Source organism: Thermothelomyces heterothallicus, assembly GCF_042370625.1.
Source record: "Thermothelomyces heterothallicus CBS 202.75 unplaced genomic scaffold P884_scaffold_19, whole genome shotgun sequence".
Taxonomy (NCBI): domain Eukaryota; kingdom Fungi; phylum Ascomycota; class Sordariomycetes; order Sordariales; family Chaetomiaceae; genus Thermothelomyces; species Thermothelomyces heterothallicus.
This window is the reverse complement of record NW_027192580.1, coordinates 217697-228259: the sequence shown is the minus strand read 5'-3', so window position 1 is coordinate 228259 and position 10563 is coordinate 217697. Positions and strand designations below refer to the sequence as shown.

Sequence of the window (10563 nt, the reverse complement as noted above, 5' to 3'; positions counted from 1 at the left end):
GCACAGCGAATGCAGGTGCGATTCACGCGAAACTTAACCAATGTTCGATTTGCGGGCGAGCAATTGAACTGCTGCAATCCAAAGTTGAAGGGTATGCAGGGAAGCTGCAATGGGTTGAGCAGAGGCAGCTACAGGGGTTGGCCGCGTCTGCGCGTTCGGTTCCCGCCCCACCTCACTGTATTGTCACCCATAGGTACCTACTTGAGTAGGTAGGTAACTATGTACGGATTACGTATTACAAGTAGCTGACCTGAAACGAGCCAGTGTGGGTAGAAGTAAATAGGTGGGGCCTCGATATTGCGCGGGAGAGCAGGCTCCATACACTAGTTACACTGCGGACTTGTCGCCAAGCAGCCAAGGCTTTTTGGCTGACCTGCGGGCGGGCACCCTTGTCTAGCCCACGCGGTGCTTTGGGCTTCCCATCTCGCGGTCGTCGTCATCAATGCGCCGCTAAATTGACACGGGGTTCGTCCGCCAACGACACATCCGGCGCAACCTGATGGCGACTTCTTGATCGGGTTTCCTATCCGAGTGTTCTGTACTCGTGGCCCCCGGTGACGATGGGAGGCACTGGACAGAAGTTTGAGGCGGCAGCGACCGTGATCGCCGGCGTCGCGTCCCTTGCCGCGACGCTACTGTCTATCGTGTAGGGACCCTCTTGATTCAGCACCTTTCCCACTGGGTCGTCTAGAGGCTAACGAGATTGTTATGATAGGTCGATATGGCTACAGACGTGAGATTCCTCCGACCGTCTGGCAGCTCCTGGAGTTCGCCTACTTACCCCAGCGTCACAGCAAAAACTACCGGAAGCCGCTCCTTCAACGATATGTGGTCCGCATCCTGCTCATGTACGGTGTGACACTCTGCTCTGGATCGGGAAGGTATTGATCGGTCTTTAGGATTCCCATATACTCGGTGGCTTCTTGGACCAGCATGGTTTCCCAGACAGCTGCCGACGTTCTAAGCCCCATACGAGATATCTATGAGGTACTGCCGGCTCGAACCTGCAATTGGGCAGCAACTGACCCATTTAGGCCTTCACGATCTACACCTTCTTCCAGCTGTTGATCAACTACCTCAGCGGCGAGCGAGCCCTCATCATCATGACACACGGCCGAGAGCCCGTTGATCACCTTTGGCCGCTCAACCATGTCCTGCCGCGCGTCGACATCTCCGATCCCCACACTTTCCTTGCCATCAAACGCGGCATCTTGCAATATGCGTGGCTGAAACCGATTCTTGCACTGGCGACCATCATCATGAGAGCTACGGGCACTTATCAGGAGGGCTATATCGGGCTGAAGTCGGGCTATTTCTGGAGCGGCATCATTTACAATATCAGCGTCACCGTCAGCCTCTATTCCCTGGGGTTGTTTTGGGTTTGCATGCATAATGACCTCAAGCCTTTCCGGCCGGTTCCCAAATTCCTCTCCATCAAGCTCATCATATTTGCTTCCTACTGGCAGGGCTTCCTCTTGTCGATCCTGGTCTGGCTGGGCGCCATACCGGATCAAGTCGAGGGCTATACTCCGGACAACCTCGCCGCAGCCATCCAAGATTTCTTGATTTGCATCGAGATGCCCGGTTTTGCCATTGCTCATTGGTATGCCTTCTCCTGGCATGATTTCGCAGACAATAGGGTTGCGTCGGCAAGAATGCCCGTGTTTTATGCAGCCAGGGACGCCTTCGGGATCCGTGATCTCATTCAGGACTCCAAGGAGACGTTTTCGGGGGACAAATATGGCTACCGCATCTTCGACTCGGGAGACAAAATCATGGCTCACGAAGCCTCTCGGTCACGGCTCGCGCGGATCAAGGAGGGAATGCGATACGAGCGAGGCGGCAAGGGAAAATACTGGTTACCGAGGCCGGAAGAGATCAACCAGACAACACCTCTCCTGGGCGCCAGTGGCGAGGCAAGCAGAAGAAACGGGTCTCTATCTCCTCACACCAACAGCTTTGAAGAGCTCGTGCTCGAGCTCGACCCCGAGGAAGAGCGCCTGTACGAGAGTGCCCGGAAGCTCGAGTACGGGGACTGGAATGTGAGTGGCCAGTGATGGCTTGATATAGATCCCCTGGTCAGCTCACTAACGGCACCCGCATCAGTACCCGGTTATCACGGCGAGCGAGCCAGCAAGCGCGCGGTATATGTCGCCGCATCCCAGTCTCTACCAAAACACGCCCACCGGCAGCTTCTACCAGCGCGCCTCGTCGAACTCGGTGCCGACCCTCAACTCAGATGCTCCTCTGGAGAGGCGGAAGAAACCGGCGCCGGAGGATCCCCAGGCCGGGGTTGGGGATAAAAAGGGTAAGAAGAAAGCGCTCGCTGGCGCCCAGGGTCCCAGCTCGACCCACGAGACGGGCATAGACCCCCTGGAAATTGCGTATGGTCAAACGGTAGGGACGCACACAGAAATCAGAAGGGACGGCTTCAAGGTCGACACGGACAAAGGACAGCACAAGCCTCATCAGGAGTCGGCGAGGCCATCTCGAAAAGGTCAACACCCCCACCAGAATGAACACCTGATAGAAGGGACCTCGCGCGAATGGGAGGAAGACGATGGGGACCGCGGCGCAGGTCGCAACCAAGGTCTGCCCTACGGCATCGGCGAAGAGGATGAGTTTCGGAATGTATGGGGGAGGTGAGGCAACAAGCTAGGACTTGCCGCTTTACTCTCCTCTATCTCGCGTGTCGTGTCGGCGTTGTTGGGATCGTGTTTTGATACCCTCCTCGGTCGAGAGGCGCATGCTTATGGGGAAACATGGACGGATCGAGCATCGCATCGGAGTTGCTGGCCGGGATTTACAGCACTGTGATTATACGATTTATATCTTGCAAAGCTAACAGGAGTCATTCGGGTCTTTTTTCCAAAGCGCAGTGTCTGAAATGGCCATTTGATTCGCAGCCTGCACTGCGGCTTACACAGCAGTTGCCTGAACACCTATTCCCGGGAGTGATTGGTACGAAAATTGCACGGCGTTTCGTTTAAAAAAGTATCGACCGGCAAGTCTGAACCTTGCCGTTTTGGGTCACCAGTTCGAAACCCTGCTGGGCGAAAAGGCAGCGGCTTGCCACACCGAATTGCTCATGTACATAACTACATAGTATTTAACGTTATGCCTTGTGTGTCTTAACGCCTCGACGTGGTCGGCTAGCAATCAGCGCAAGGGGAGGGGCCAATCGCGGGTCTCCTACGTCAACACCAGCGGGCCCATGCTCCGGCTGCTCGTAATGAGCTTCAGCAATGTAGGATAGCTTAAAAAGAGTTCTCGAGAACCCGCTGGGCATCGTCTTCTTTTCGGCATCATCCAAGGTTGATTTGCATTCTTCCAGCTAAGGACTTGTAAAAGGTATACTCGAATTCGAAGGTACGTCCATCTCTGTTTCATCAATTCCCTGGGTCTCGGGATTCACCCCAGCCTGGATTGGCGCGGAGGGGCAAAAACAGGGCTTGACCCTCGCCTGCCCAGTTACATCAGCCGACGCACAACAGAGAGCCAGTGGAGGGGCTGCAAATCGGGGCTCGCGTTGCCCCACCGTTTCTTTACCCCTCCTCCTTCCTCCCCGCCTGCTCATTCAGTTTTTCCTCTCCCTCGCAACCGCAATAATAAAGGGCGCCGGAGCAGCTGGCTTTCCACTTCCACTGTCCTTTGACGCCTTTTTTTTTCAACCAGCCTTCTCTTGTTTCTCGCTATCGGTCTGGGGCTGATAGCTGATCCACTGAGCAGGACTGCGGGATCCCTGTCCACCTCTAGGGTCCGCCCGAGTTTAACCAAACTCCGGTGAAGAAAAAAATCTCTGCTTCCTGAGCTTCTTCACCAAACCTCCATCACCATCCCAACACACCCATTTTAGCAGGTATCCGTCAAATACCGCCAAGATGGTCAAGTAAGTTCACTGTCGAGCTCTCCTCGCCGTCTCGTCCCTCCCGAGCGCGCTGCCCGTCGCTTTCTGTGCTCTCGCGCTGTGCAGAGTTCGGGGCCTCGCTACCCCGCCCGGAGATAAGACGAGACAACCGGCCGTACGCAGTACTGACCATGGCGCCTCGACAGCTTCACGATCGAGGAGATCCGGGCCTTGATGGGTAAGTCTGCGCTTGCTGACAATCTTGCCCGTCATGCATCCGATGCTAACTCGGCCGCAGACAAGCCCACGAACGTGCGCAACATGTCCGTCATTGCGCACGTCGATCACGGCAAGTCCACCCTGACCGACTCCCTGCTGGCCAAGGCCGGTATTATCTCGTCCGGCAAGGCGGGTGAGGCTCGGGCCACAGATACCCGAGCGGACGAACAAGAACGTGGTATTACCATCAAGTCCACAGCCATTTCGCTCTACGGTAGCCTGCCCGAGGAGGAGGATCTCAAGGACATTGTTGGCCAGGAGTCGAACGGTAGGATCTTGTTCCGAACGAGCCGGTTCGGGAACTGTGCCAGAATGCTAATGGCCGAGCGCAGGCAAGGACTTCCTTATCAACCTGATCGACTCTCCCGGTCACGTTGACTTCTCCTCCGAGGTCACTGCTGCTCTTCGTGTCACCGACGGTGCTCTCGTCGTCGTCGACACCGTCGAAGGTGTGTGTGTGCAGACGGAGACGGTGCTTCGGCAGGCTCTCGGTGAGCGCATCAAGCCTGTTGTCATCATCAACAAGGTCGACCGCGCTCTCCTCGAGCTCCAGGTCACCAAGGAGGACCTGTATCAGTCTTTCTCCCGTACCATCGAGTCGGTCAACGTCATCATCTCGACCTACCTCGACAAGGCCCTCGGTGATGTTCAGGTCTACCCCGACCGCGGCACTGTCGCTTTCGGCTCTGGTCTCCACGGCTGGGCTTTCACCATCCGTCAGTTCGCGATTCGGTATGCCAAGAAGTTCGGTGTCGACCGCAACAAGATGATGGAGCGCCTCTGGGTGAGTGATGGGCATTTTCGCGCGCTATCTGGCAGCCGTCTCTAATCTGACACGAATGTAGGGCGACAACTACTTCAACCCCCACACCAAGAAGTGGTCCAAGACCGGCACCCACGAAGGCAAGCCGCTCGAGCGCGCCTTCTGCCAGTTCATCCTGGACCCCATCTTCAAGATCTTCTCCGCTGTCATGAACTACAAGAAGGATGAGGTCAACACCCTGCTTGAGAAGCTCAACCTCAAGCTCCCGGCCGAGGACCGCGACAAGGAGGGCAAGCAGCTCCTCAAGGCTGTCATGAGGACTTTCCTGCCGGCCGCCGACTGCCTGCTGGAGATGATGATCCTTCACCTTCCCTCGCCCGTCACTGCGCAGAAGTACCGTGCCGAGACGCTGTACGAGGGTCCTCCGGATGACGAGGCCGCCATCAGCATCCGCGACTGCAACCCCAACGGCCCCCTCATGCTCTACGTCTCCAAGATGGTGCCGACCTCCGATAAGGGCCGCTTCTACGCCTTCGGCCGTGTCTTCTCCGGTACCGTTCGCTCCGGTCTCAAGGTCCGCATCCAGGGCCCCAACTACACCCCTGGAAAGAAGGACGATCTCTTCATCAAGGCCATCCAGCGCACGGTCCTCATGATGGGTGGCAAGGTCGAGCCCATCGACGACATGCCTGCCGGTAACATTGTCGGCCTGGTCGGCATTGACCAGTTCCTGCTCAAGTCCGGTACCCTCACCACCAGCGAGACGGCCCACAACATGAAGGTCATGAAGTTCTCCGTCTCCCCCGTCGTCCAGCGTTCCGTCCAGGTCAAGAACGCCCAGGACCTGCCCAAGCTTGTCGAAGGTCTCAAGCGCCTGTCGAAGTCGGATCCTTGCGTCCTGACCTTGACCAACGAGTCTGGTGAGCACGTCGTTGCTGGTGCTGGTGAGCTCCACCTTGAGATCTGCTTGAAGGATCTCGAGGAGGACCACGCCGGTGTTCCTCTCATCATCTCGGACCCTGTCGTCCAGTATCGTGAGACCGTCAGCGCCAAGTCCAGCATGACTGCGCTCTCCAAGTCGCCCAACAAGCACAACCGTCTCTACATGGTTGCCGAGCCCCTGGATGAAGAGCTCTCCGCCGCCATTGAGGCCGGCAAGATCAACCCGCGTGACGATTTCAAGGCTCGCGCCCGTCTCCTCGCTGACGACTTCGGCTGGGATGTCACCGATGCCCGCAAGATTTGGGCGTTCGGTCCTGACACCACCGGCGCCAACCTCCTCGTCGACCAGACCAAGGCCGTCCAGTACCTTAACGAAATCAAGGACTCGGTTGTTTCCGGCTTCCAGTGGGCTACCCGCGAGGGTCCCATGGCTGAGGAGCCAATGCGCAGCATCCGCTTCAACATTCTTGATGTGACCTTGCACGCCGATGCCATCCACCGTGGTGGTGGTCAGATCATCCCCACCGCCCGCCGCGTGCTCTACGCCTCTACTCTGCTGGCTGACCCTGCCCTTCTGGAGCCCGTCTTCTTGGTCGAAATCCAGGTTCCCGAGAGCGCCATGGGTGGTGTCTACGGTGTCCTTACTCGCCGGAGAGGTCACGTCTTCAACGAGGAGCAGCGCCCTGGTACCCCTCTCTTCACCATCAAGGCCTACCTCCCCGTCATGGAGTCTTTCGGCTTCAACGGCGATCTGCGCGCCGCCACCTCTGGCCAGGCCTTCCCCCAGTCCGTCTTCGATCACTGGCAAGTTCTTCCTGGCGGCTCTCCTCTGGATGCTACTTCCAAGACTGGCGGAATTGTGCAAGAAATCCGCAAGCGCAAGGGTCTCAAGGTCGAGGTTCCGGGCTACGAGAACGTAAGTTTTGCCTTTGGCGTCTCTTGACCTAACAAATGCTAACATTGATGCAGTACTACGACAAGCTTTAAGCAATGCCTGCCACTTGGCGTGTAACTCGCTGTTTCGTGCCCGCAGCGCCATAAGAGCCGAGTCGCTGGGCTTGTTCTCCCGGCGACGGGCGGAGTCTCGGAGCATGGAAAGCACAGAACAGGAGGGACGGTGGTGGTGGAAAGCCAAACCCATGGAGAGTCGCTGGCACCCCAACTTTTTGCCACATTGCGCTCGGCCTGTTTGTAGTAACGTAGATATGAATTTGTGAAGTTGACCCAATTTTGTTGAGTTCTGAAGGCTCGGTCTGTGTATATCGTGCTTGTATTATCACGACTGCACAAGAACGATGGCAGGCGTTTCGACCTGCCGTATCATTTATTAGATGAATGGCCGTCCATTGCTCTTTTCCCGGAACAAAAGACGATCAATGGGAATACTACGGTACAACATGTATGCAAGCAACCACCCACAATCATGCCAAACCTGAATCTTCCAGATGTTGAGGACGAGATTTGCAGCATATCAGAGAGGTCAAGTACGAGACTGAGGCTGGGATTGGTGGAGTGGGTGCTCTTGCTCCTTCTCCTTTTCTTGCCCAGCCCGCTGCCGTAATTGCTGGTGGTGTACGCCCAGCGAACGGAGCCGTCTGGATATAAGGCCCTCTGTGGGCGCTGCTGCTGCTGCTGCTGCTGTTGGTGGAGTGGTTGTGATTAAGGCGACGCTCTGTGTAGCGTTGGCGTTGGCGTTGGCGTTGGCGTTGGCGTTGTCATCCGCTGAGCCGGCTCCGCTTGGTTCCTCGCGGGTTTCTCCTGGGATGTAAGAGCCGGTTGCGGTAATGGTGTTGGTGTTGGTGTTGGTGTTGTCAGTGAAAGGATCAACTATTTCCTGGCCTGGTATTGTCGGCGCTCTCGCAATGGGCGTGGTGGCGGCCAAGGTTGGCGTTGCCGTTGCTGCCGCCATGAGGCCTTGCTCGGGCGGCAGGGCCTGTTGCGCTTTCCAAGCGGATGCGCCGAGGGCTTGATGTGCTGGTGTAACGAAGGCGGCGGGGTCCTTGAACGAGGCGTATGAGAAGTGATGGCCGGAGTGGTGTTGCGGGTACTGGTTTTGGGGAAGAGGGTGGTGGTGCCCCTGCCCTGGTGAGAATCCGGCGCTGCGTCTGCGAAAGGCTCGCTCTGCTGCGAGGGCCGCTGCACCGGGGGAGATGCCGCCGAGAGGAGGTCCGCCGCCGGCAGCATGGCTGGTGCCGACGGGGGGGTGCATGACGCGGGTTGGCTTGTACGGAGTAAACCGGGGATCCGGATAGGTCACCTCGTTACGTAGTTTCTCTTTGCCGTCGGGGACGCGGTTGGCAAAGACGACGCGTATGGACTTGTAGAGATAGAAGCGGCCCTTGGAAGGACAGCAGATGTGCAGGTGAATGAGGTAGCGCAGGATGGGCCGTTCAGGTCCCAGGTCCGGGCCGTCTTTGGGTCCCTCTCCTTCGAGGATGGGCCCGGCCGAGTAACTACGTTGACGGATGAAGGTCTTGGTGCCGGGCTCCATGCCTGCTAAATCGTATGGTACTAGGAACAGCTTGACGGCCGTCTTGTTTTGGTTCTTGATGATGATCTGGAGCTGCCCCTTCTCGGGAATGCGATAGCTACCCCCGGGGGGCGCCCTGGGTGTCCGGGAGGGTCGCTTACTTCTCGCAGCCCGCAAGGCCCCCTCACCTTCCGAGAGCTCGGCGGAACCATCGCGGGACAAGGGTGGTTCTTCCGCGGCGCCTTTTGGATCCTGATATCGGGACTGCATCTTCCTCTTCGCCCGCTGCTCCTCCTCCGTGTTGGGCAATCCATTCTCGAGGTCAATCTGTCCGACGTAGGGACTCGGCCCGTCCTCCGGCTTGTTGCCGCCAAAGGGGGCGCTGGGATAGTTGTAGAAGACGGCGGAGAAAGGTAGCGAGACATGAGCCGGGCAGCGCAGGCTCGGTTTGCATTTCCCGAGGCCCAGGACCCCTATCTGCGCCATGAATTCCAGAGGCTTGGAAGGCGTGGTGGACATGCGGCCTCTCAGGATGCTCTCCTCGTAGGAACCTACCATGGATGCATGGTGCAAGGGAGAGGCTTCCGAGCCGAGCGACGGCCGCCGGGATCTGAGGTATGCGGGCGTCTGCGGGGTTGGTAGGCCGGCAATCGAGATGCTGGGGCTCAAGTGGAGGGATCGCCGGGGCTGGTGTGCCTGGTACGGTTGGGTGCTCTCGCGACGGAGGGGGGCCTGCCTGTGGATGGCAGGGTCGCCGGAGGGAGAAGCGCCAAGGTTGAGGGTGTGACGGCGAGAGTTGCGCGGGCTGTTTGCATCGATCTTGAAGCTGTCGAGAGGCAAGGTCAGGTCGAGATCCTCGTTGCTCTCTGACTGAACCAGCGGGCTTGTCGGCGGTTGATAGGCAAAGCTTGAGGAGAGTGAGGAGCTCAACGAGGAGGGACCGGACGCGAAGGCCTCCCGCCTGTAGCTTGGCGGGCCGTGGGCAAAGTAAAAGGGCGTGTGGTCCCTCGGGGGTGACGTGGCCATCCATGCGGCATGGGCCGAGAGGGAGCGGCTTTCGGTGCCGCGAGAGAAAGCACTCTCGGGGTCGCCCGTGGCCGGAGACGGTTCCACCGGGGTGAAGTTGCCACTGTGGAGGGCGGACCTAGGGCGCTCGATGGTCGCCCCTTCGTGCGCGGGCGAGCCGGGACGCTGCTGGTCCCGGGTGGTGGCATCGTGCCTCTCGGGGGTGATGGTAGGTGCAGGAAGCAAGCTTGGCGAGGCTGGTGCGCCAGCCGCCTGAGGTGTCCTTGGGGGGGAAGACTGCTCGTCCTGGAGGAGCAGAGATTCCAGCTATGCATTGTCAGCTCCGAATATCCCGCTGAGAGCCTCCTCCGGGGAGGGGCACAATGATGTGAGCGGAGGTCGGAAACAGGGAAAGAATATTAGACATACATGGCGGTTGGGAATCCAGGTCGGGCTCTCGCCGCGCTTCAACCTCTCGATTAGTTCAGCTCTGTCGGAGACCGCTTGGGAGACAGCCCCGGGAGGCGTGGCTGGCCCGGGGGGGCTGTCTGGGATCGGTCCTTCACATAACTCGGTCTGGATGCTCTCTTCGGAAAGGCGGCGGGAGAGCCATCGCGCCTTCGGATCGACTGTAGGGTTGCGGATTGCGATGGGAGCGGAATCGGGATATGGCGAGTCGGCATCCCTCGACTCCGTCCGAGGCGTATTGTCTTCACGAAGCATAGGCATCTTTGGTATCCGATTCGGAGGCTGGCGCTCTCTGGTCTCCGAGCCGGGCCGCTATGGTCTAAACGGTCCGGCCTGGGTGGGGTGGCAAGCCCTGAAACTTCAACTCAGGCGCGTGGGGGGTGTTGGTGTGTAACTGTGTGGCGGTGGTGGTGGTGGTGGCGGTGGTGTTGGTGTTGATGGTGGTGGTGGTAGTGTTGATGGTGGTGGTGGTGGTGTTGATGGTGGTGTTGATGGTGGTGTTGATGGTGTTGGTGTTGGTGGTGGTGTTGGTGGTGGTGTGTGGTGTGTGGTGTAGCTGATAGTGGTGTGTGAGCGGGAAAGCGCGGGATGTGCCGGGGACGAAACTCGTCACTCCCATGTCATTCCTGGCATTAACTCCATAACTTAACGGAAACCGCACAGGGCTCCGGCCGGTTCGGGATGCCCGTTCTGCCGGACTAGAACCTCTTGTGCTTCCGACAAGTGTAGTGGTGTAGTGCAAAATGATACTGTGAACGGCCCCCACGGCCTGTTTGCTAGTAGTGTACT

The 10563-nt window shown here is 58.3% G+C and overlaps 3 protein-coding genes across 3 annotated transcripts; 2 read left to right on the top strand and 1 right to left on the bottom strand.

Moving 5' to 3' along the window:
• Positions 1 to 399: 399 nt before the first annotated feature.
• P884DRAFT_227577 (organic solute transporter Ostalpha-domain-containing protein) lies at positions 400 to 3001 on the top strand. Its single transcript, XM_069439687.1, has 6 exons — positions 400 to 646; positions 716 to 733; positions 795 to 848; positions 900 to 987; positions 1035 to 2042; positions 2107 to 3001. Exons 1-6 carry the CDS (start codon positions 561 to 563, stop codon positions 2644 to 2646), a joined length of 1794 nt encoding a protein of 597 aa, XP_069295792.1. The 5' UTR covers positions 400 to 560; the 3' UTR covers positions 2647 to 3001.
• Positions 3002 to 3579: 578 nt separating this feature from the next.
• On the top strand, positions 3580 to 7134 carry P884DRAFT_286371 (P-loop containing nucleoside triphosphate hydrolase protein). The gene is made up of 6 exons (XM_069443830.1): positions 3580 to 3889; positions 4054 to 4085; positions 4146 to 4394; positions 4459 to 4910; positions 4972 to 6747; positions 6801 to 7134. The coding sequence occupies exons 1-6, from the start codon at positions 3882 to 3884 to the stop codon at positions 6816 to 6818; spliced, it is 2535 nt and encodes an 844-aa protein (XP_069295791.1). The 5' UTR covers positions 3580 to 3881; the 3' UTR covers positions 6819 to 7134.
• An 11-nt stretch (positions 7135 to 7145) lies between these two features.
• Positions 7146 to 10328, bottom strand: P884DRAFT_261960 (uncharacterized protein). The gene is made up of 2 exons (XM_069441620.1): positions 9736 to 10328; positions 7146 to 9633 (listed from the first exon to the last, which is right to left on the bottom strand). The coding sequence occupies exons 1-2, from the start codon at positions 10033 to 10035 to the stop codon at positions 7312 to 7314; spliced, it is 2622 nt and encodes an 873-aa protein (XP_069295790.1). The 5' UTR covers positions 10036 to 10328; the 3' UTR covers positions 7146 to 7311.
• Positions 10329 to 10563: the final 235 nt, after the last annotated feature.

Bases quoted from the DNA above. Each gene is read 5' to 3' on its own strand.
- P884DRAFT_227577 (XM_069439687.1), top strand. From the start codon at position 561: ATGGGAGGCACTGGACAGAAGTTTGAGGCGGCAGCGACCGTGATCGCC. The intron at 849-899 runs GTACGGTGTGAC...ATCGGTCTTTAG, and splicing joins GTGGTCCGCATCCTGCTCAT to GATTCCCATATACTCGGTGG. The intron at 988-1,034 runs GTACTGCCGGCT...TGACCCATTTAG, and splicing joins CCATACGAGATATCTATGAG to GCCTTCACGATCTACACCTT.
- P884DRAFT_286371 (XM_069443830.1), top strand. The intron at 4,086-4,145 runs GTAAGTCTGCGC...ACTCGGCCGCAG, and splicing joins GGAGATCCGGGCCTTGATGG to ACAAGCCCACGAACGTGCGC. The intron at 4,395-4,458 runs GTAGGATCTTGT...GGCCGAGCGCAG, and splicing joins TGTTGGCCAGGAGTCGAACG to GCAAGGACTTCCTTATCAAC.
- P884DRAFT_261960 (XM_069441620.1), bottom strand. From the start codon at position 10,035: ATGCCTATGCTTCGTGAAGACAATACGCCTCGGACGGAGTCGAGGGAT. The intron at 9,634-9,735 runs GTATGTCTAATA...GACAATGCATAG, and splicing joins CCTGGATTCCCAACCGCCAT to CTGGAATCTCTGCTCCTCCA.